Source organism: Loxodonta africana, chromosome 21 (assembly GCF_030014295.1).
Source record: "Loxodonta africana isolate mLoxAfr1 chromosome 21, mLoxAfr1.hap2, whole genome shotgun sequence".
Classification (NCBI taxonomy): Eukaryota; Metazoa; Chordata; class Mammalia; order Proboscidea; family Elephantidae; genus Loxodonta; species Loxodonta africana.
The window spans coordinates 32,511,361-32,530,867 of NC_087362.1; the positions used below are offsets into that span (position 1 = coordinate 32,511,361).

At 46.6% G+C, this 19,507-nt stretch overlaps 1 protein-coding gene across 2 annotated transcripts; it reads left to right on the forward strand.

Moving 5' to 3' along the window:
- Nucleotides 1-156: 156 nt before the first annotated feature.
- Nucleotides 157-19,007, forward strand: EMC8 (ER membrane protein complex subunit 8). Of its 2 annotated transcripts, XM_064273690.1 has the most exons (6): nt 157-562; nt 6,548-6,661; nt 10,191-10,267; nt 16,738-16,807; nt 17,788-17,882; nt 18,467-19,007. In XM_064273690.1, exons 1-6 carry the CDS (start codon nt 332-334, stop codon nt 18,624-18,626), a joined length of 747 nt encoding a protein of 248 aa, XP_064129760.1. In that variant the 5' UTR covers nt 157-331; the 3' UTR covers nt 18,627-19,007. The 2 variants fall into 2 exon arrangements, with proteins under 2 accessions (XP_064129760.1, XP_003418125.1); XM_003418077.4 differs by lacking the exon at nt 6,548-6,661 and having other exon boundaries at nt 210-562.
- Nucleotides 19,008-19,507: the final 500 nt, after the last annotated feature.

Here is a 19,507-nt window from a genome sequence, read left to right on the forward strand (position 1 = left end):
CCGTGGAGCGGAAGGAGGCGAGCGCGGAGGACGTCGTAAAAAGCCGGGCCGCGCTGCTTTCCGGCAGGCGGTGGAAAAACCGCTTTCCGGGGAGAGCCGCGAACGAGAAACTTGAGGTGCGGCGCCTCCGGCTTTCCGGAGGACGGAGCAGGTCTTCCAGGAGTCGAGGTCGGAGCGGGGCCGGACCTCGGGGGCCTCCGTCGGCCGAGAGCTCCTGCCAGGGAGTCGCCGCCGCCTCGTCCTACTTCTCCGCTGAGGCGCCGCGCGTCCGGGTAGCGGGTCCAGGCCTAAGCCGCGCTCCCGGGGCCTCCCGGGGCCGCCCGGGCTCAGTATGCCCGCGGTGAAGCTGACCACACAGGCGTACTGCAAGATGGTGCTACACGGTGCCAAGTACCCTCACTGCGCCGTCAACGGACTTCTGGTGGCCGAGAAGCAGAAGCCGCGCAAGGAGCACCTCCCTCTGGGCGGCCCGGGCGCCCACCACACCCTCTTCGTGGACTGTATTCCTCTCTTCCACGGCACCCTGGCTCTCGCCCCCATGCTGGAGGTGGCCCTCACCTTGGTAAGCATTCGAATATTCCCCGGGCCAGCAGGAGGGGAGCTGGGCTTGGTCGGTTTCCAGGAAGCCCCAGAAGGACCCTAGAGCCCACTCCCGAAGGTTGCCGAGGCGATGAACGGGATGACCCACGTAGAGCGCTGAGGTCTGGGCCGCGTTCGTAGTCGGTGCTCAATACGTGGCAGCTCGTAGGAGTAGGAGCAGTGGTGACTTTAGCCGTCATGAGTGTTTTTAGGGTCGCTTTTAGGCGACGAGTAATACCATAGCCCTTGTAGAATCAAGCTATCGTTAACTGGGCAATGATTCGACAGTGTTCGGGGTTTCGAGTTGCGGGAAGTTTTAAACTCCAGAGTTTGATTTCTCCACACCTTCCCAGAGGCCGTTCCTGACCGGACGGTAAGTACTAACGCTGTGACTCTTTAGATAGTTAGTACTCTGGGACCCGGGAGTTCAGACACGCTTAGAAAGGCAGCGTTGAGATCCAGGTACTGCCCCTCTTGAGTGTGCTTTATTCTTGTGTAAGGAGAATTTGTCTGTTCCCATTTGGGGCTAATGACTTACCTAGAATGCTTCCGTGGTTTTAAAGGCTGAAGAGTTTTTTGTGATACTAAAACGCAGGAGCAGACGTATCTTCTATCCAATGCGACATTTTCATGTTTCTTGCTTGCCACGACTGCCTTTTTGAAGTACAATGAGAAAAAGATTTAGCATACATATAAACTGGCTGGTAGTTAAATTTTAGGCAGTCATTTTTGAGTTACTGTGACCAATGAACAAAAAAAGGGTCATCTATAAATTCCATTGTTGTTAAAACTTAGGGAGAAATGAACTGTAGCTTCAGATCTACATACCTGAGCTGAAGTAACTTATTTTCCATTTAAGTATAAACTGTGATGTTAAAGAAATATTGGTTAATTCATTCAAAGGGTAGTTAAATTTGAAAAGGTGTAGGGTGAAATCCTTGTTCTGAGCTTCCAACTGAGTAAAATGAGTTCATTCATAATTAACCTAATTGTAACACGCATGTAAATTCCTGTTAAGCTGGAAGTACTTTTGGGCAAATAGTCATGCGTGAGGTTACTGAGCATACATTTGAATGTTTGTTAAAATTAATTGAGCCATTATTTCCTCTTGGACTCAGCTTCTTTCTTAGAACTGTATTTAGGTAAAGGGTTAGAAGTCACAAATACTGCTCACCAGTCTTGGGCAAGTCTTATTCTTTTGCTTGAATATTCAAGTCAGAAACAGGAAAATTTCTTAAAGCCATTCTAGGCAGGAGATACATAGTAAGTAGATAAAAACCAAAAACCTGTTGCCATTGAGTTGATTGCAACTCCTAACAACCCTGTAGGACAGAGTAGAACTGCCCTACAGGGTTTCCAAGGAGTGCCTGGTGATTTGAACTGCTGATCTTTTGGTTATCAGCCACAGCTCTTAACCAGTACGCCACCAGGGTTTCCAATCAGTGGATAGTATTTACAAAATCTACTTTAAACTCTTGAAGAATTGTGCTGTAGGTACTAGCACATCGCTGGATGTGCATGTGTATGTTGTAATGCAAGTCTTTCAATCAGCGGTCTTAATCATTCTGTTGTCAGGAGGATTGCAGGAGATTGGGTATGTGAAATGCATTGACTTGCAAGGTAGCATGTTATACAGGATTATCCATTTCTCCAGTAATATACGCTTTCTGAGTGCCTACTGTGCGCTGGGGGAGGGATATTGCTTTGGGTTGAACACAGTACCAGCACTTGAACTCGCAGCAAGCTGACAAATATAATCCCGAAGATCGAGCGCCATATATGGGGTTAACTAAAAAATGGTGAGGAATCCAAGAGAAAAGTCAGCCAACCTAGACATGTGGAGTCAGGGAAGGAAGTCGTCCCAGAGAGACATGCAAGAGGTGGCCAGTGGGCCATCCATAGTGATCTAGACGATGAAGGGAGAACATTTGAGGCAGAGGCACCAGGAGAAGGGGGGTGTCGGAGAAGAGCTAGAGTGTAGAGTGTAAGGCAGCAGGGGTAGAGAGAGTCGAGTGTGGAGAGGTAAGCAGTGGGCATGTTGCAGAGGACCTTGTAGGCCACTTGAGGGATTTCGGTCACCATCCTGAGGATGGAGAAGCTACTGGACGCGAGCTGTATGATTAGATGTGTGTTTTTGAGTGATTGCTCTGGCCTGCAGTGTAGAAGGTGTTGGAGACAGGCATATACCCGACTAGAAACAAGGAGGTCAAGACTAAGGCAGGGTTGTGCCTTCACTGAGTGCAGCGTGGTTGTGGAGGAGCGAGATCAACTCAAGCCAGGGGTGAGAAGGCACAGGACTTGGTGACTGATCATATGTGACCATAGGGAAAGAAAGTGTGGGTGACACCTTGGTTTCTGCCTTATGCACTGAGAGGACAGCAGTACCATTCATTAAAGGAACCATAGGCAAAAACAGGTTTGGAGGGGTGGTGATTATGTCAGTTTGGGACATGTTGAGGTTTGAGAGGTTCAAACGAAGTTCTAGTGTTGAAAGTTGAAAAATGGGTCTTGAGCTCAGAAGACAGGCTGGAGGTGTAGATTGAGAGCCAGTAGCTCCTCGGTGACATTTGGACTCATGCTTAGGGACAGTGCGTGGAGTGAGAAGAGAACTATGGACAGAAGCCTGAGGGGCTCTAGCTTTTATAGGGTGGGTGGAAGAAGAGTCAGGAAGGTGACTGAGGAGCTCCCAGAAAGGTGGGAGGAAAAAGGTGTGCTGCTTTAATATTATCTGTGGAATTACTAACCAAAACACAAACAAGGCTATATAGTCCTATTAGAAATATCTAAGAACATCTTAGGCTGTCCTGGGTGGTGCAAATGGTTAGGCGCTTGACTGCTGGCTGAAACGTTGACAGTTCGAACCCATCCAGAGGCACCTTGGAAGAAAGGCTTGATGGTCTACTTCTGAAAGGTCACAACCTTGAAAATCCTATGGAGCAGTTCTACTCTGTACACAAAGGATTGCTATGAGTCAGAATTGACCCGACAGCAACTAACAACGAGAAAGTCTTAAAGCCAGACTTATATCTAATGTGTCGTGTCAAGTACTACAAACTCTTCTTATTCTTCAGTGATTTTACAGAGTTAAAGGGTTATGTTCCTGTTATGAGATATCGACACTCTACTTGAAAGAATTAAATATACTAAGTATAAATAACTGCATTTTGAGTCACTTTTACGTGAATTTTCCTTAGTTCACATTATCTTCCTTGTCATTTATCCACCTATACTGGTCCCAAGGCTACCGCCTATCTGTCAGTTTGTCATACTGTGGTGGCTTGTGTGTTGCTAGAGGGTATGCCATTGATATTTCAAATACCAGCAGGGTCAGCAATGGTAGACAGGTTTCAGCAGAACTTCCAAACAAGACAGACTAGGAAGAAAGACCTGGTGATCTGTTTCTGAAAACTAGCCACTGAAAACCCTATGGATCACAACAAAACGTTGTCTGATGAGCCCCCAGCTTGGAAGGCACTGGGAATACAGTGACCACAACAACGGACTTGAGCATACCAACGACCGTGAAGGTAGCGTGGGACTGGGCAATGTTTCCTTCTTTTGTACGTGGGGTCGCCATGAGTCAGAGCTCACTCTACAGGGTCGCCATGAGTCAGAGCTCACTCTACAGGGTCGCCATGAGTCAGAGCTCACTCTACAGCAACTGAACAGCAACACTGGCTCCAAGGAGCAGGGCTACCTCCCGAATCACTTCACCTGGGGAAGGAAGATGCCCAGGGGGAGTCTTGAGGCTAAGAGCGAAGGTGAGGCACCACTGCCACCAGCTTGTCTAAGATTGAAAAGGTCCCGTACAAGGCCCAGTTCCTGTCTTGCAGTCCTGCCCCTATTACACTCTGCGCTCCAGACTTCCTCTTTTTAGCACTTTCCCCAAGTGTACCCTTCAGTGTTGGAGCAGATTCTCTGGAATACTAACTTTTTTTCAATAAAAACAAACAGCTGAAGTGTCCCTGCTTAGCAGTGGCTGTTTATACTGGCTTTTGTTGTATTCCCCACAAATTTGAGTTGTAGTCTCAGCAGTCGACAAGTAACGTAAAAGATGCTGATTGGGTACAAACTAAGTAACTTCCAGGGGAAGTTACAGAGGAAAATTCACAGTTCAAGTCCATCCGAAAGTGTTGTTGTTGTTGGCTGCTTTCGAGTCAGCCCCCAGCTCATGGCACCTACGTGTGTTACAGAGCAGACTTCCTCCATAGGGTTTTCTTGGCTGTAACCTTTACCCAAGCCTATCACCAGGCCTATTTTTCACGGAGCCACTGGGTGGGTTCAGACCACCAACCTTTAGATTAGCAGCTGCTCACACCACCCAGGCTTCTGTAGTACAGTTAAGCTATTTAAATTTATTTTATTCAACTTTTGATTTAGTAACTTTAAAACCTGAAAGGAATGAAAAATCTCAGCGTATTAAGCCCTAGAGAACTCATCATTGAGCCATAGTCTATCATTGCATCAGCAATGGAAGACATAATTTTCATAAAGCATCTCAATCCATGTGGCAACCTTATTCTTGTGGCCCTTTTCTACCCAGAGAGTTTCATGTGGAAATCATTTTTTGATAAGTGGGAAAGGCTGACTTGATAGACAGTCCATCAGAGGGCAACATTAAATTCCTTTGAAAGGTTTTTGTTATAATTTTCCATTAAAAAAAAATCCTGCATTTCTCTGTGCTTTTTTTTTTTAAGTACCCGTGCCTATTATTTATCCTTACAACCCTTTGACGCAGGTAGTGAGGGAATTATTTCTAATAGCAAAAACCCATAAAATGTTAGGAGGAAAATTAGCATAAACCTGCTGTTCCTCTAAGCCCTTTTTGTCCTTTTCCTCCTGTTGATTTTCTGGTACTTTCTATTACTGTCTGCCCAGAGGGCTTTCTTATCTGCCTGTTGGCCTGATCCCCAGGGTTCCCCGGTAGAATTCTTTCAGCTGTGCCCGCAAGTGTGCCTTCTCCAGCTCTTTCCTAAGCCCCCTGCTGCTGTCAGCTCTTTTGTTTATCTCCAAAGTGGCCATGTGTTAGCCTGGGATTGCCCTCCTTTCAGTCCTTTCCCCTGAACTTGGCCATCTGTCCTTACCCCATTTACCTCCAGAGCTCTTCTTCCATGGATCCAGCTACTTTCAGCTCCATAGAAAAATTCTGCACTGACTTGAGAAGGAGCCTTTCTTCCCTTCTACTTTTGGATTCCAAGGCCTGCTCATTGCTGCACACGGGGAGGCTCTGTAAACGCCCTTACCTTGTCGGTCGTCAGGCCCTCTCAGAGAGTGGTTCGCTTATCAGCCCCTGCCTTGCCTACTTTATGGTTATTGCACATCACATGAGATAGGTAATAAAAAATGGCTTTGAAAATTATAAAATGTCTCACACGTGTAAAATGTTACCGAGTTTGCTAAGAGAAGCTGCTGTCTTTGTGCAGAGTCTAATTGGGAATGAGCAGTTTGGGCTCAGTGCCTTTAATCATACTCCTCTAGGTCTAGAATGGAACAAACCAAAAAGGACAGAGGACTACGGGCTTGTGCAGAAGTGAAAGTATCCTTCTTTCCCTCCAAACAGTAAAAGGAACTGCAGTAGATGCAAAACTGGAAGGCATCTGCATTCAGGATCAGTTTTACTAAGTTCACGTCAGGTTTCACAGAGTTTTGTCCTGAGCTTTTATTTTGTTTTTTCACGAGATGTGTGATAGGGTCGTGGGCATCACTGCAGCAAGGCAAGGAGATGGGAATGGATTCATTGAGTGCAGAAGTCAAATGGAAGGAGTGAGCTGGCTTTCCTGTGGAGGCTACCACTCAGATCCACTCCGGTTTTCATTGAAGAGCTATCAGGGGTTACTGCAGGGTGCTGGAGCCTCTGGAGACCTTTCACCCACCTGTCTCCACCCCAGCACTCTCATCTCCTTCTACACATCAAGTTTTACTCTAGACCCCAAGTTACTCTCACCTAATGTCTATTTCTGTGTTCTAGAATATCGAAGAAAACCCTTCCCCTTTTCAGCCTCCTTCTATGAGCTCTGATGACTATTGGATAACCCCGAGTCAGTATACTGCTCCTCACTTTCATGGTCTGCATTCCCCAGTGGTATGTTGATCTGCACAGCTGTGCGTAGACTGTACACTCGTGTCATGGGCATTCGTACAGTTAACTGGGTCAGTCAGACAGGTATGAAGCCAAGCCAGACCTTATATGCCTAGTTCATTTTTAGAGCAGCATCTTCAAAGAGTTCTACTAGCAGTTTGATATCACGGCATTGTTTTTCTACTGGAGTTTGATTGGGTCCTTAGGGTTTTTCGTCAGGAACTTGCCCCTCATCAGGTCCTATGGATGGTGAGGCATGCACTGTGATCATCACCATTTGTTATCAGAATCATCCTTCACATCCGATGCTGGCTGTGCTCCCAGTGTACTCCAGAGAGTGAGGGCAGGTGCAAGGTGACACCATATGCATTCACTGGGGACGAGTCCTGAACTGTTGGTCTAAGCCCAGGAAGGAGATCTAGGAGACAGCTTAGAATGCTTACCAAGGACTGTTATTGGGGTCACCAAGAAATTGTCAGTGCCAGAACAGTATACAGTAAGTGCACCGCATAAGGTTTGTTCAGACAGCATCCATTCAGACAATGTCCAACCGCATATACGTCCGTGGTCCCCAAATTTTCCCAATCCCCACAGCGCCTCACCCTTTCCCGCCTCCCGGCTTCATTCGCTCGCCCAGCAACCATCGTGCCCTTCACTTCCAGTGTAGGGCAATGCCCACTGTGGCTCCTCTGCTCCTACCACAGGCTCTGGTGAGGGTGCCGGCTGGCCCTGGGGTGCTTGCGGACTCCTGGCAGCAGTGGCTACACATGATCAGGAAGCAGCCTCACCAAAAGGGCAGTAGCAGCCAGGGCTCCTACCGTCAGCCACACTCCCACTCCCAGCCCAGTCCTGCAGCCACTTCTCCACAACTCCCCCATGCACCCCTTTCCTGCACCTGGATGTACACAAAGTGCGGGGTCCCAATCAGGCTTCTGCACAACATCCGCCCAGCCCGCAGCCACACACCTGGCAAAGTGGGCCCCGTGTATCTAGTGGATACAGTTCTCAGGCTTTGTCCAGTGTGCAGGCAGCTGCGGGGGCTGCCTGGCCAGGCTGCTCTTGCCCCTTAGGCAGGCAGAGGGCAGGGCTGGGTGTGTAACCTGAGGACTGCCTATATATAATATGGTGTTCACACAACTCCCAAACCGCATAACGTCCTATTTCACAGAACATACCATGGACGTTAAGCAACGCGTGATTGTATCTCATTCTTAAAATAAACATAGTATAGTTGTGGACTCAGTAATGGATCCCAAAAGATATCCACATTTAATTCCTAGAACCTGTGCATATGTTGCCTTACATAGCAAAAGGGACTTCACAGATGTAATTAAATTAACCTAAACCCATTGCCATCGGCTTGTAGTAACCCTATAAGACAGTCAAAATGCCTCATAGGGTTTCCAAGGCTGTAAATCTTTACAGAAACAGACTGCCACATCTTTCTCCCACAGTGGCCGGCGGGTTCAAACCACCGAACTTTTAGTTAGCAGACAAGTGCTTTAACCTCTGCGCCATCAAAGCTTCTGTAATTAAATTAAGTATCTTGAAATGGGAGAAGACCCTGTATTATCTGGGTGGGCCCAGTGTCACAGGCTCCTTTTAAGAGGGAGGTAGGAGAGTCAGTGAAGGAAAAGTGATGATGGAGGCAGAAGTCTGAGTGAGTTGGGACCACCATCCAAGGAATATGGGCGGCCTCCAGACACTGGAAAAGGTAAGAAGCAGAATCTTCCCTGGAGCCTCCAGGCGGCCCTGCTGCCCCATTTTAGACTTCTGATCTATAAGATAATAAGTGTGTGGTGCTTTAAGCTCCTAATTTGTGGTCATTTGTTACGGTGACAGTAGAGACCTAAGTAGCCAAACCTGGAATGTCATCTGGAGTTCTGGCCTGTGGATGTAAGGACAGCCCGAACTGGAGAGCCAGGAGGGGCAACCAGCATGGGCAGACAGCTGAGGGTTACTCGAGTGAGGACACTCAAGAGACTGGCCTTCCATTGGAAGCATCAAGGCTGAGAGTGCTGTGCTAAAAAACGGGCTAATATATGGGTTTGAGTTTGGGGAATGGGGCCAAATCCCCAAATTTTAGAGCTAGGCTCTGCCCTTTGATACTGCGTAGAGATTAGTTGAGAAGAAATGAGAGAAAATGCTGCTCTAAGCAGTGATGAAAGTTTCTAAAAAACCTTTCTTTGAGAGGTAATGGAAACAAAATATAAACAGTTTTGGAGTAATTTGCAGCAAAGTTACAGTGATAGAACCATTATAAGTATTTAAGGGAACATTACCCTAATTTTTTGAGTGGATGACCAGAACATCCAGTTGGTTCAGTGAGCTGTGGTTTTGACCCAGTATGGTAATTTGTAAGCTCTTAGGAGGCCAGAATTATGATTTTAATCCTCATGTGAGCCAGGGAACCTTGGCTGGTGTCTATCTTGTAATGTCTGCTTTTAGTCATAAAGGATACTGTCAGAAGCCAGGAAACCCCAGACCAAAATCTAAGAAAAAGGAATAGGGTTGTATTTATAATGTCAGTATATATTTTTTAGCCAGTTAATTGACCTCGGGAAAGCGAGGTACCAATTTTGTTTTCCCTTCTGAGGACTGAGAATAGAATTTATTACAGTTTGTTATTAAAATTCCATTATGGCAAAACAGGATGACTTTTTGTTGTTTTTAATAACAGCATTAGACCTGCAGAAAACTAAATCTGATGAGCGGAGAGGAGTGGCATTATAAAACAATCCGAAAAATCTCTGTCCCTGTACTCCCACTTAAAAGCATGCCATAGGGAGTAGACCGTGTGAGCACCTGCCCCCTTCCTGTACCTGCCCTGCCCACTTCCATACCTGTTTACCCCAAACCTCAGTGTGAAGGGTTTTTCATGGTACATTGCTAGGAATACTGAAGTATAGTATTTAAAAAAAAAAATTTTTTTTTTTTTTTTTTTTTTTTTTTTTTGACTTGGTTAAATTCCCGTTCTGACTTTGCTGCTACCTGGCTGTACAGACGTATAACCTCTGAATTCTCGTTTGCTTATGAAGGACTTGATTTAAATGTTCTTGAGGATTTTCCAGCTCCAGAATGCCCCAGTTCTTCATATTGTAAGAGGAGGTGGGTGAAGATTGTCTTTCTCCCCACCTCCCCACAGCGCTACAGTCATTTAATACATGTGGACATTGGGGCCTACTGCTGGTCCTGGGGAGAGAGGTCATTGCCCTTGTCCCTGACCTTCTCCTGGTGGCTACAGGGATCTCTCCCTCAGTGAAAGCCCCATTTTAGAGAGCAAGGCACCTGCTCCCTTCCTGTGCTTCCTCACTCAGCCTTGCAGAGACTGTGAGAAGCCGATTGAGTTGGATTTTTCCTCCAGTGAACACCTGTTTCATCCTTGTAGCGTTTCTTCCAGTGAGCAGGATCCAGGGATTACTATATTGGGTCTTGTCAGCACCTGGGGGGAGAGGTCTCCTGTGTTTGTAGAGACTTGATATTTAAGGGAAAATCATTCATCTTTTCTTCCCAATTTTTGTTCCTCTTTCAGATTGATTCATGGTGCAAAGATAATAGCTATGTGATTGCTGGTTATTATCAAGCTAATGAACGTGTAAAGGATGCCAGGTATGTCCGTGTCAGAACTGCTTGTGATTTGCAGAAATGCTTACAGAGCAGTCAAATGCAGTCTCCGATGTACACTCTGACCTCTGCGTTGGCTCGACATGGGAAATCTGCAAGCAGAGACCACCCCCCACCCCATGCTTGTTTTTAGTACGTGAAGGAGCTGTGTGTGGACAACTCCAAACAGAAATTCTAAACGTTTATGTTTAGCTTTGGGTTTCTGTTTTGTATCATCTTTGTTTTGCTGAAAGGAAATTCATACAGCAAAAGCGACAGTCAGGGCCCTGAGGCCTCTGCCGCAGCTCATCTTTGCTTCCCATCTTCAAGCCAGGCGTGACATAGGGCAGAACATTGGGAGGCAATACTGCTGTCTTTTAGGGCAAATAAAACAGCTTTTAGGTTTTGGGACTCTTGGGGTCTGATGCTGTGAAGATGTAGTGTTTGGTGCTTCCTTTGTATTGGCCCCTGGTTCCTTTGATCCTGATAGTTCCCCCACTATGATTCTCACTGATGAGCAACACTGAGAATTGCTTTTTGTCTGCATCAGTCAGGTCTCAGCAGAAAAGCAGAGGCATACCCAAGGTAGGATAATTTGAGGCTTTCCCCACAGATGTGGGTAGTGTGTAAAAGAACCCAGGGTGATAGTGCAGTAACCCAGCACTCATGACAAAAGCTATTACCATCCCTAGGCCTCAGGTACAAGGGGATCAAAGAGTTGAGTAAAGAAGGCCACCTCAAGAGGAGCAGTGACCCTAAGTCGAGGGATACAGCCAGTCCAATATGACCTCACAGTTGGGCGGGTGGGGAGCCCAGAGGAGTCAAGGCCTGGTCTGCCTGGTTCCCCTTCCTCTGGTTTCCTCCTTCCTCTCTGGTATTCCTTCTGCTGAGCCCACCCAGCAGCCAGGGGCAGATGGAAAACATCCTCCACAACAGAAAACAGGAACCAACACCAGGATGCCCAGACAAGGCTTCCCAATGTTGTCGGGTGACACAGACTGGCTCCAGGTTCCCGGGAGTTCAGGGAGGCAACGAAAGTTTCCATCACAAAATGCCCCCCGGATTTACGTAGTTACATCCACTCGCCCATCACAGACAAGACGTGGACTCACGAGTGTGTCTGGAAACAATACAATGACCTGGTGACCAGTTATTGTCTTCATGGATGCATCTCAGAAACATAAGCTTCTGTCCTTGGAGGACAGGTTCTGGTCTCAGAGCTTAGGGATGTAGAACAACCAGAGAAAGCTGGGTTCAAATGACTCCTGCCAACAAGCTTTGCTGGGGGGAACTCTGTAGACGCTGAGGGCTTTGCCCCCTGCCTCTCCGACTTTCTCCCCTGAGCCAGTGCATGGCACTTGTTTCTCCTCCTCTGGTGCATCCCTTATTAACCTCACTCCTTCTAGGACCTCCTCTCTGTTTGATTTCAGCTACCTCCCTCCAGTGTCCCGATTGTCTAGTTGTCTGATTTGCCATCTGAGCTAGAGCCTGCTCAGTCAACTGTCTTTACTCATCAGATTGACTGTGGAATACCTGCCATGAGCCAAGCTCTGTGCCAAGCAAGAGAGACACAAAGCTCTAAACTTAATAGAAAGATACTGTAGACACACAAATGTAGTCTATGACGTAACTCATGCTGGGTGGGTGGTGAGAGGGCTATGACAACAGGTGGCATGGAGGAGCTACTTCAATCAGTGTGACCAGGGAAGTCACAGAGAAGAGGTGTCCTGTGAGCTGGCCCTCAATTCTGTCAGGTACAGATGTGGAGACCAGGAGGTAACGGTGTTCCTGGCAGAGGGGGACACTGTGATAAAAACAGAGGTGAGGTGGGAACACATGGGAAACTGCGTTTGGGCAGGAATGTTGGGTAGGTACATGGATAGAAATGGTAGGAAGTAAGGCTGGAAAGGTAGGTGGTTCTTAAAATGCTGTAAAGAATTTTGAACTTTGTCCGCAGCGGGTGGCTGACGTTGGGAGGAGGGCTTTTCTGAACCGGGGCAGGGCTTTCTCACAGCCACTTCTGCAGACAGGAGTCAATAGGTAGTGGCAGCATATGATCAACTTAGTTTAGACTCCTCGCTCTCCCCTCCCAAATCCACACTTTTCATACCCTACACTGGTGCCCACTCCCTGCCTTCCTGCGCCTGCCTCATTTGACTCAGGGTCTCCCCATCTCCTGCCTCTGGCTGGCCTCATTTGAGCTCCTCGTTCTCCTCAGCCCCATTGTCATACTCTTCATACCACCTTCTTCCAGAATTCTTCAGTCTGCGCCTCACAGGAGGCTGCATCCCCCATCCAGACTGAGCAGCCACTGGGTAGGTCCTGACCAGAGACCAGGACATTAGCCAGGAGCAGCAAGAAGGCATGCCTGGTAGCCCCCTGGGTGTGCTCCCGTGTCTAATCTGTCCCCCAGGTGCTGGTGCCATGGAGGAGTCCACCTCTGGGAGCCAGCACTGCACCCACACTGGGCCTTTTTGCACCATCCCATCAAGGTGTCATGACAATGCTCAGGGAAGGAACTCCAGCCACAGAACTTCACAAAAGCTACTCTGCTAGCATGTGCCAGCACTTTCTTAAATACTGTTTGCTTCTACCTGGGAAACCTTTCCTTCTCTCTTTAGCCAGACCTAGCTAAAAATGTGCTCTTCTTGTTTTAGAAATATTTCCTGATACTGGCATTGTCTCACTGCATAAGCTTTGAAGCCAGAGAGATTGGGATTCAAATCCTAAGTAACTCACTGGTCAACTTCTTTGGGCCTCAGTAGTCATTTCTGTAAAATGGGGGTAAGAGTGTGGGAGGACAGAATGAAACCACATGTAACATGTTTAGCTTTGTGATTGGCTCAGAGTGGAGGCTCTGTTACTATTACTAGTTCTGTAATAACTGTTCTCAGAAAAGGATCATTCAGTCGATGTTTGAAATGTAAAAAGCTTGAGGTGCTTTTAACTATTACACTCATTTCCTAAACTTAAGGCTGCTGGTGCATCAGGTTTTACTATATCATTTCATCATTGCTGCTGTTTTACTTCGTAATTAGCACCTCACATGGGTGTATTTCATTACCTGTCACGGTGCCCTGGCCTAAGTAGATGCTCAATAAAAAGCTTTCAGGTGGAAAGTGCAGGCTATCAGTTACCTCCTGAATGCCCAGCTCTGTGCTAGTGGGGGGAGGATGAGCCAAACGCCTGTCTCCAGGGCACTTGCAGTTTTCTTTGACAGATGACTCCCCACGGGTGCCGGAACTGGATACAGACTAGTACGAAACCAGGTTCCGATCTGAATACCAGAGTGCTGCAGTCTTATTCTCAGGAATGAGGTAGACCATAATACGTGATATAAAGAAGAAAAAATATGAGCAAAATTGGTAACTCTTTCAAATACTCTGGGGATCATTACCTACAACTTTTTTTTTTTTTAACTTCTTTCAAAAGAATGAATTTGAAATTTGAAGTCTTGGGCGTCTGAAATGGTAGTTTCTAATTTTTAGTAAATGTTTCTTGACCCCCTTCCAAATAAAAGTCATAATATGATAATTGGAAGTGTTGAGAAAAATAGTAAGTTTCTTTGTGGCAAAAGGCTGTATACCTATTGCTTTACATGTCCCTAGAATGTAGCACAAAGAGCCCTGGTGGTGCAGTAGTTAAGCTCAGCTGCTAACCGAAAGATTGGCAGTTCAGACCCACCAGTGGCTCCAAAGGAGAAAAGACCTGGTGATTTGCTCCCATAAAGACTACAGCATAGAAACCCTATGGGACAGTTCTGCTCTGTCATATAGGGTTGCCAGGAGTCAGAATCAACTTGACTGGCACCCAACAACAACAGAGCATAGCACAGGCATGCACTTAGCAAATGCTGACTTCCCTTGCCTCTGCACCTGTGGCATAAGTGAGTCAGGGCTGGCTGAGGTGCGGGGGGGGTTGGTGATGGGTCCTGCTGTAGAACACTGCAGGTGAGCAGGTGCAGGACTGCCTGTACACTGAGTTTTCACTGGCAACCTGAGGACAGGTCCCTGGAATCTGTCTTTGTTTACTTTTTTTAAAACAATACTGTAGATTTATAGTGCGCACATCACTATAAAGTATCGTTTTTGACGATGGAGATGGAATAATTAGATAAAACAGTTTTTCATGAAGCATTACTGTTAAGAATTGAATTGTGTCCCCCAAAAATGTGTGCACCTTGATTAGGCCATGATTCCCAGTATTGTATTACTGTCCTTCATTTTGTGATCTGATGTAATTTTCCCGTGTGTTGTATATCCTAACCTCTATAATGTTAATAAGACGGAATTAGAGGTAGTTATATTAATGAGGGGAAACCCTGGTGGTGTAGTGGTTAAGTGCTACGACTGCAAACCAAAGGGTTGGCAGTTCAGATCCACCAGGCACTCCTTGGAAACTCTTCTGGGGCAGTTCTACTCTGTCCTATAGGGTTCCTATGAGTTGGAATCGACTCGACGGCACTAGGTTTGGTTTTTTTTTTAATATATATATATTAATGAGGCAGGATACAATCTACAAGATGAGGTTTTATCTTGAGTCAATCTCTCGAGATATGAAAGAGAGAAACAAGCACCAGGAGAGGAACCTCCTACCCCCAAGGAAAAAGAGCCAGGAGGAGGGTACGTCCTTTGACCCAGGGTACCTGCACTGAGAAACACTTAGACCCAGGAGAAGATTGATAACAAGGACTTTCCCCGACAGTCAAAAGAGAGAGAAAACCTTCCTGTGGAGCTGGCAGCCTGCATTTGGACTTCTAGCCTCCTAAAGTGTGAGAGAGTAAATTTCTCTTTGTTAAAACTGTGATGGCAGCACTGGATAACTAAGACAATTACTGATCTTTTTTCAGCTGAGTCACAAAGGAAGAAGTAAGTAAGTACTAGAGCATTTTGAAATAAACGGTCAGAGTTTAAAGAAGGGAAAATGGAAGAAGCCCTGGTGGTGTAGTAGTTAAGTGCTGCGGCCACGAACCAAAAGGTCAGCAGTTGGAACCCACCAGGCGCTTCTTGGAAACTTTGTGAGGCAGTTCTACTCTGTCTTACAAGGTCGCTATGAGTCAGAATCGACTCGATGGTGTTGGGTTTGGTTTAGTTTTCTGGGGTAGCTTGGCAAGGCTTCATGGAGAGAGTACGGCATGTTTGTGGGCATTAAAAATTGGTAGGAATTCAATGTCAGAGATTGACTTGGAAGGGCATTCCAAACAGAGAAGACCATGAATGGGGAAAAGGATAAGTGAGGGAAAGGACACACGGAGCTCCTGTGAATAGGAAAGGTAGCTAGTGTCTAAGGAGGCTTCTCAGACATACCGAGTAGGAAAAACCTAGAAATTGTGAGGCAATAAAGAAGCAAGCAGTTTTAGAAATCCATGCAAAGCAGTAGCCTGAACAAGACGAGTGGCAGGGAGAGCACAGGAGGCAAAGGCAAGAACAGAACCCGCAGCGCTCGGGAATGATTGAGTCAGGGCATACAGGCCAGTCTGTCTAGAGTCAGGACTTGAGCCAGAGGCCTTGAGGTGTGGTAGGTAGGAGTATGACCTTGGGCTCATAGGTAGGCTTTGAGGTTGTGGATCTGTGGGGGCATGGGGAGGAGGCCAGATTGCACCAAGCTGGCTGTGAGGAAATGGAGCGTGAGGGAGCAAGATAGCATATTGAAGACGTTTAAGAAATTTGGTTGAAAGGGAAAAGGAAAGCTGGCAGTGACTAGAGGGAGCTGATTAAATACTTTCATTTCCTCTTGCCCCAAAAAGAAGACTTAAGCAAAGTTAAAACCAGAAATGGACCCAATGGGGAGAGAGGATAAGTAAGTCCCCAGAGGACGCCAGAGTAGAAGGGCCTGTGGGCTCTGAGGATGGCAGGGGAAGGATGGTGTGGGAACCACTCTATAATTACCTCTGTCCACTCTGCGTAGGGGTCATTGTTTACCAAAGTTGGAATGGGGCATGCCCAGAGCTTGCGAGCATAGATTTGGAATGATTTAAGAATTTAAAAAAAAATTTTTTTAAGGTGCCTTGATGGCCAGCAGCTGTGAGGTTTCTGTCGCTTTGTAGACAACGATGTCAGCTTTGCTAGAGCACAGATGGAAAGGGTAGGCTTCAAGGGCACCAGGCCACAGCTTGGCACAGTGGCAGAGTGCTCATGCACAGCTTGTTCTCCGCAAGGTCCCGGGGAGCCTTTCTCCTTAGAAGACCCTTCTCCAGATCCCCTGCACTAGGGCTTCCTGACTGGAACGAGGCCGGGATCTGCATTGAACTCGCTCCACGTGGCCTTTGCCATGTCCCTGTCCTCTCACAAGACATCACAGTGGGGCTTCAAACGCCGAGAGCTGCTTTAAACAAGCAGCAAAGAGATGCAGTGTGTTGGCTCTGCCAGTCTTAATTCTCTTTAGTTCTAGGAAACATTAATGATGCCACCTTAGGTAGACAATGTTAAATAGCATTAGCTAGGACACGGGAGAACTAACTGGTTTTTCTTTTGTAGTCCGAACCAGGTTGCTGAAAAGGTGGCTTCCAGGATTGCCGAAGGCTTCAGCGACACCGCCCTCATCATGGTACGTCGCTCTGGGCTGCTCTGAGTATCTTCCTGCATGTACAATGACTAGCAACCATCCCCTCGCTAACTTAGTGTTTTATTATGTAAGCACTCTTCCTTTCTGTGGGTACTTACACCAATTCCCTCATTAGACCATTGCCACGTTTTGCAGTCTTGTCCCAACTGCACCTTTAAAGTTGCGGAACAAGAGGCTGTGGTTTGAATACCACTGCAGTCACAGCACAGGGGCATCCAAAAGGGAATACATTTAGGCTCAGGAGTCCTCTGAGTGAGGTTCCATGCCAGCAGCATCACCACCTGGAACTTGCTAGAAATGCAGGTTCTCAGGCCCCAGCAACCTACTGTCTCAATAGCTGAGTGTAGCCCAGCAGTTTCTGCTCTAACAAGCCTCACAGGTGAATCCGATGCTCTTTAAAGTGTGAGAACAGCCAGCACAGCTCTGGGGGAGAGAGGAAGGAAGGAGTTGGGCAGATAGGTGAATTTCATCAAGAGCCTTGTTATAACAATCTCAGTTCCAAGAATTCTAACAGTGAGGGCAGAAGTTATGTTTGGAAGGTGGGGAAAAACAAATTGATATAAAACACTTATCCTAAGGAGCCCTGGTGGCCCACCGGTTAAGTACTCGGCTGCTAACCAAAAAGTCAGCAGTTTGAACCCACCCAGCAGCTCTGCAGGAGAAAAGACCTGGTGATCTGCTCCTGTAAAGATTACAGCCTAGGAAACCCTATGGGACAGCTCTACTGTGTCACATATGGGGTTGTTATGAGTCAAAATCGACTCAACAGCACCTAACAACAGCAATATTTATTCTGCATAACCTAACTATCGTTTGGTGTGATTCCGTATATCAGATAAGCAGTGTCAGCACACCATAAGGAAGGGTTTCTGCTTTGAGCTAGTGTTTGCACTGCTGCCTTAGGGCTTATGGAGAAGTACCTTGCTCTCTTGTTCACTTTTGTGTCTTTTGCCTTTGCTCAGGTAGACAACACGAAGTTTACAATGGACTGCCTCGTGCCTACGATCCACGTGTACGAACACCACGAGAACAGATGGCGGTGCAGAGACCCACACTAGTGAGTGCCGAGCAGCCTCGCGGCTCGCGTGTTCCACGGAAGACCCATGGCACAGTACATGCTGGGGCCCGTGCACGGGCACCCCGCTCCCACAGGAAAGCCAGTCCAAACCTCCTTGGATTACTAAGTTAGCGTGTTCTCCAGAGGAGTTTACAGACCTTTCAAATCATGAGTGTTCCTCGACTCTCCTGGAGAACCAGGCCCAGAGGGTTTCTGAGCAGTAGATAGGACATGCGTATCACTTCTCGATCCTCTTACCCCTGACTCCAGGGACCCTCTCCCCAAGCCAAACCCTCTGCCCAGCCACGTGGTTGGGTTTTTCTTGTACTCCTTCTGAAAGCATCAGTCATCTCCTTCCAGCTTTTTCAGAATTTTATTTGAATAGTATCTCTTTCATGGCATTGATCATGTTTTATATTTTTTTGTGTACATTTTTGTGTATTTAAAATGTACATGTTTCCTGATATTCATTATTATCTTCATCTATACCACTTTGCATGTAGCTGGTGTCTTCTGTTTACTTTATTGAGAAGCCACATATCTGTACTGTTAGAAGATTAATTTTTCCATCTTTGGCCTCATAGTGATTACTGTGAAGACTGGCCCGAAGCCCAGAGGATTTCAGCCTCGCTCCTGGATAGCCGGTCCTATGAAACCCTAGTGGACTTCGACAATCACCTGGATGATATTCGGAATGACTGGACAAACCCAGAAATCAATAAAGCTGTTCTCCACCTGTGTTAGGGAGGGAGTCCACTCACTAGTCTCTGGGCATTTCCACTACACTGGAGAAGAAAACATATTTTTAAATGTAAATAGAATATTACTTAGCCTGAGTAGAAAGCTGGCAGTGTCAAAAAGTGGCTTGTGCCCTGAAAGAGGGCGGAATGTCTACTCAGCCGTCTTTTTACTGCAGTCTCTAGAAGAGGCACGGAGGATCCAGACCTCCCTGTGGATTCCCTCCCAGTTGTATGTTGCTATAATCTTCCAAATCAAAGCTGTTTCCACTTATCCAAGATTGTTCCTATTAAACAGTTTTAACTAACCTTTTATAATCTGGAGAGAATACTTTTGAATCCTATGAACTATGTTAAAAAAAAAAAAAAACCACATCTTATACTGGAACGAGTGTGTGTGTGAGTTTTTGTGCTGTCTGAGTCGTTGCCATCCCGTTCTGGGGCAGACATGCAACACTTAGACCATTAGACTGGTGCCTAATGACGGAGTCTGTGTGCTGGGACTACAGCAGTAGAGTAGGCTGCAGTGCCGGGCTCACATAGCTACAGCAACTACACACAGTGGGAATAAAACCACTGTTGCCTGAGAAACCTCCATAATTAAGGGGAAAACAAACATCATTTGTAATGGGAACTTGGATCAGAGCATATAATAATGCTTCTCCATCAACTGGAAAGCTGGTAAACATTCTGCGGAATCAAGGAATCGTGCTGCGATTATATAACACTCACTGCTTTCTTTAAAAAGCAGGAATCAGTCCGGGCTCTCAACTGAATTAACGTGATCATCCAAATGGTCCAAATCTGTATCTTCAAAACACTTATTTATTTTGTATTCAGAGCAACAAAAGAAAAAACAAAACTTAGAGTCCCCAAGTTGTACAGAGT

Excerpts from the sequence above, each read along its gene's own strand:
- EMC8 (XM_064273690.1), top strand. The coding sequence starts at position 332 with ATGCCCGCGGTGAAGCTGACCACACAGGCGTACTGCAAGATGGTGCTA. Across the intron at positions 563-6,547 it reads TGGAGGTGGCCCTCACCTTG|AATATCGAAGAAAACCCTTC; the intron begins GTAAGCATTCGA and ends TCTGTGTTCTAG. Across the intron at positions 16,808-17,787 it reads GCGACACCGCCCTCATCATG|GTAGACAACACGAAGTTTAC; the intron begins GTACGTCGCTCT and ends GCCTTTGCTCAG.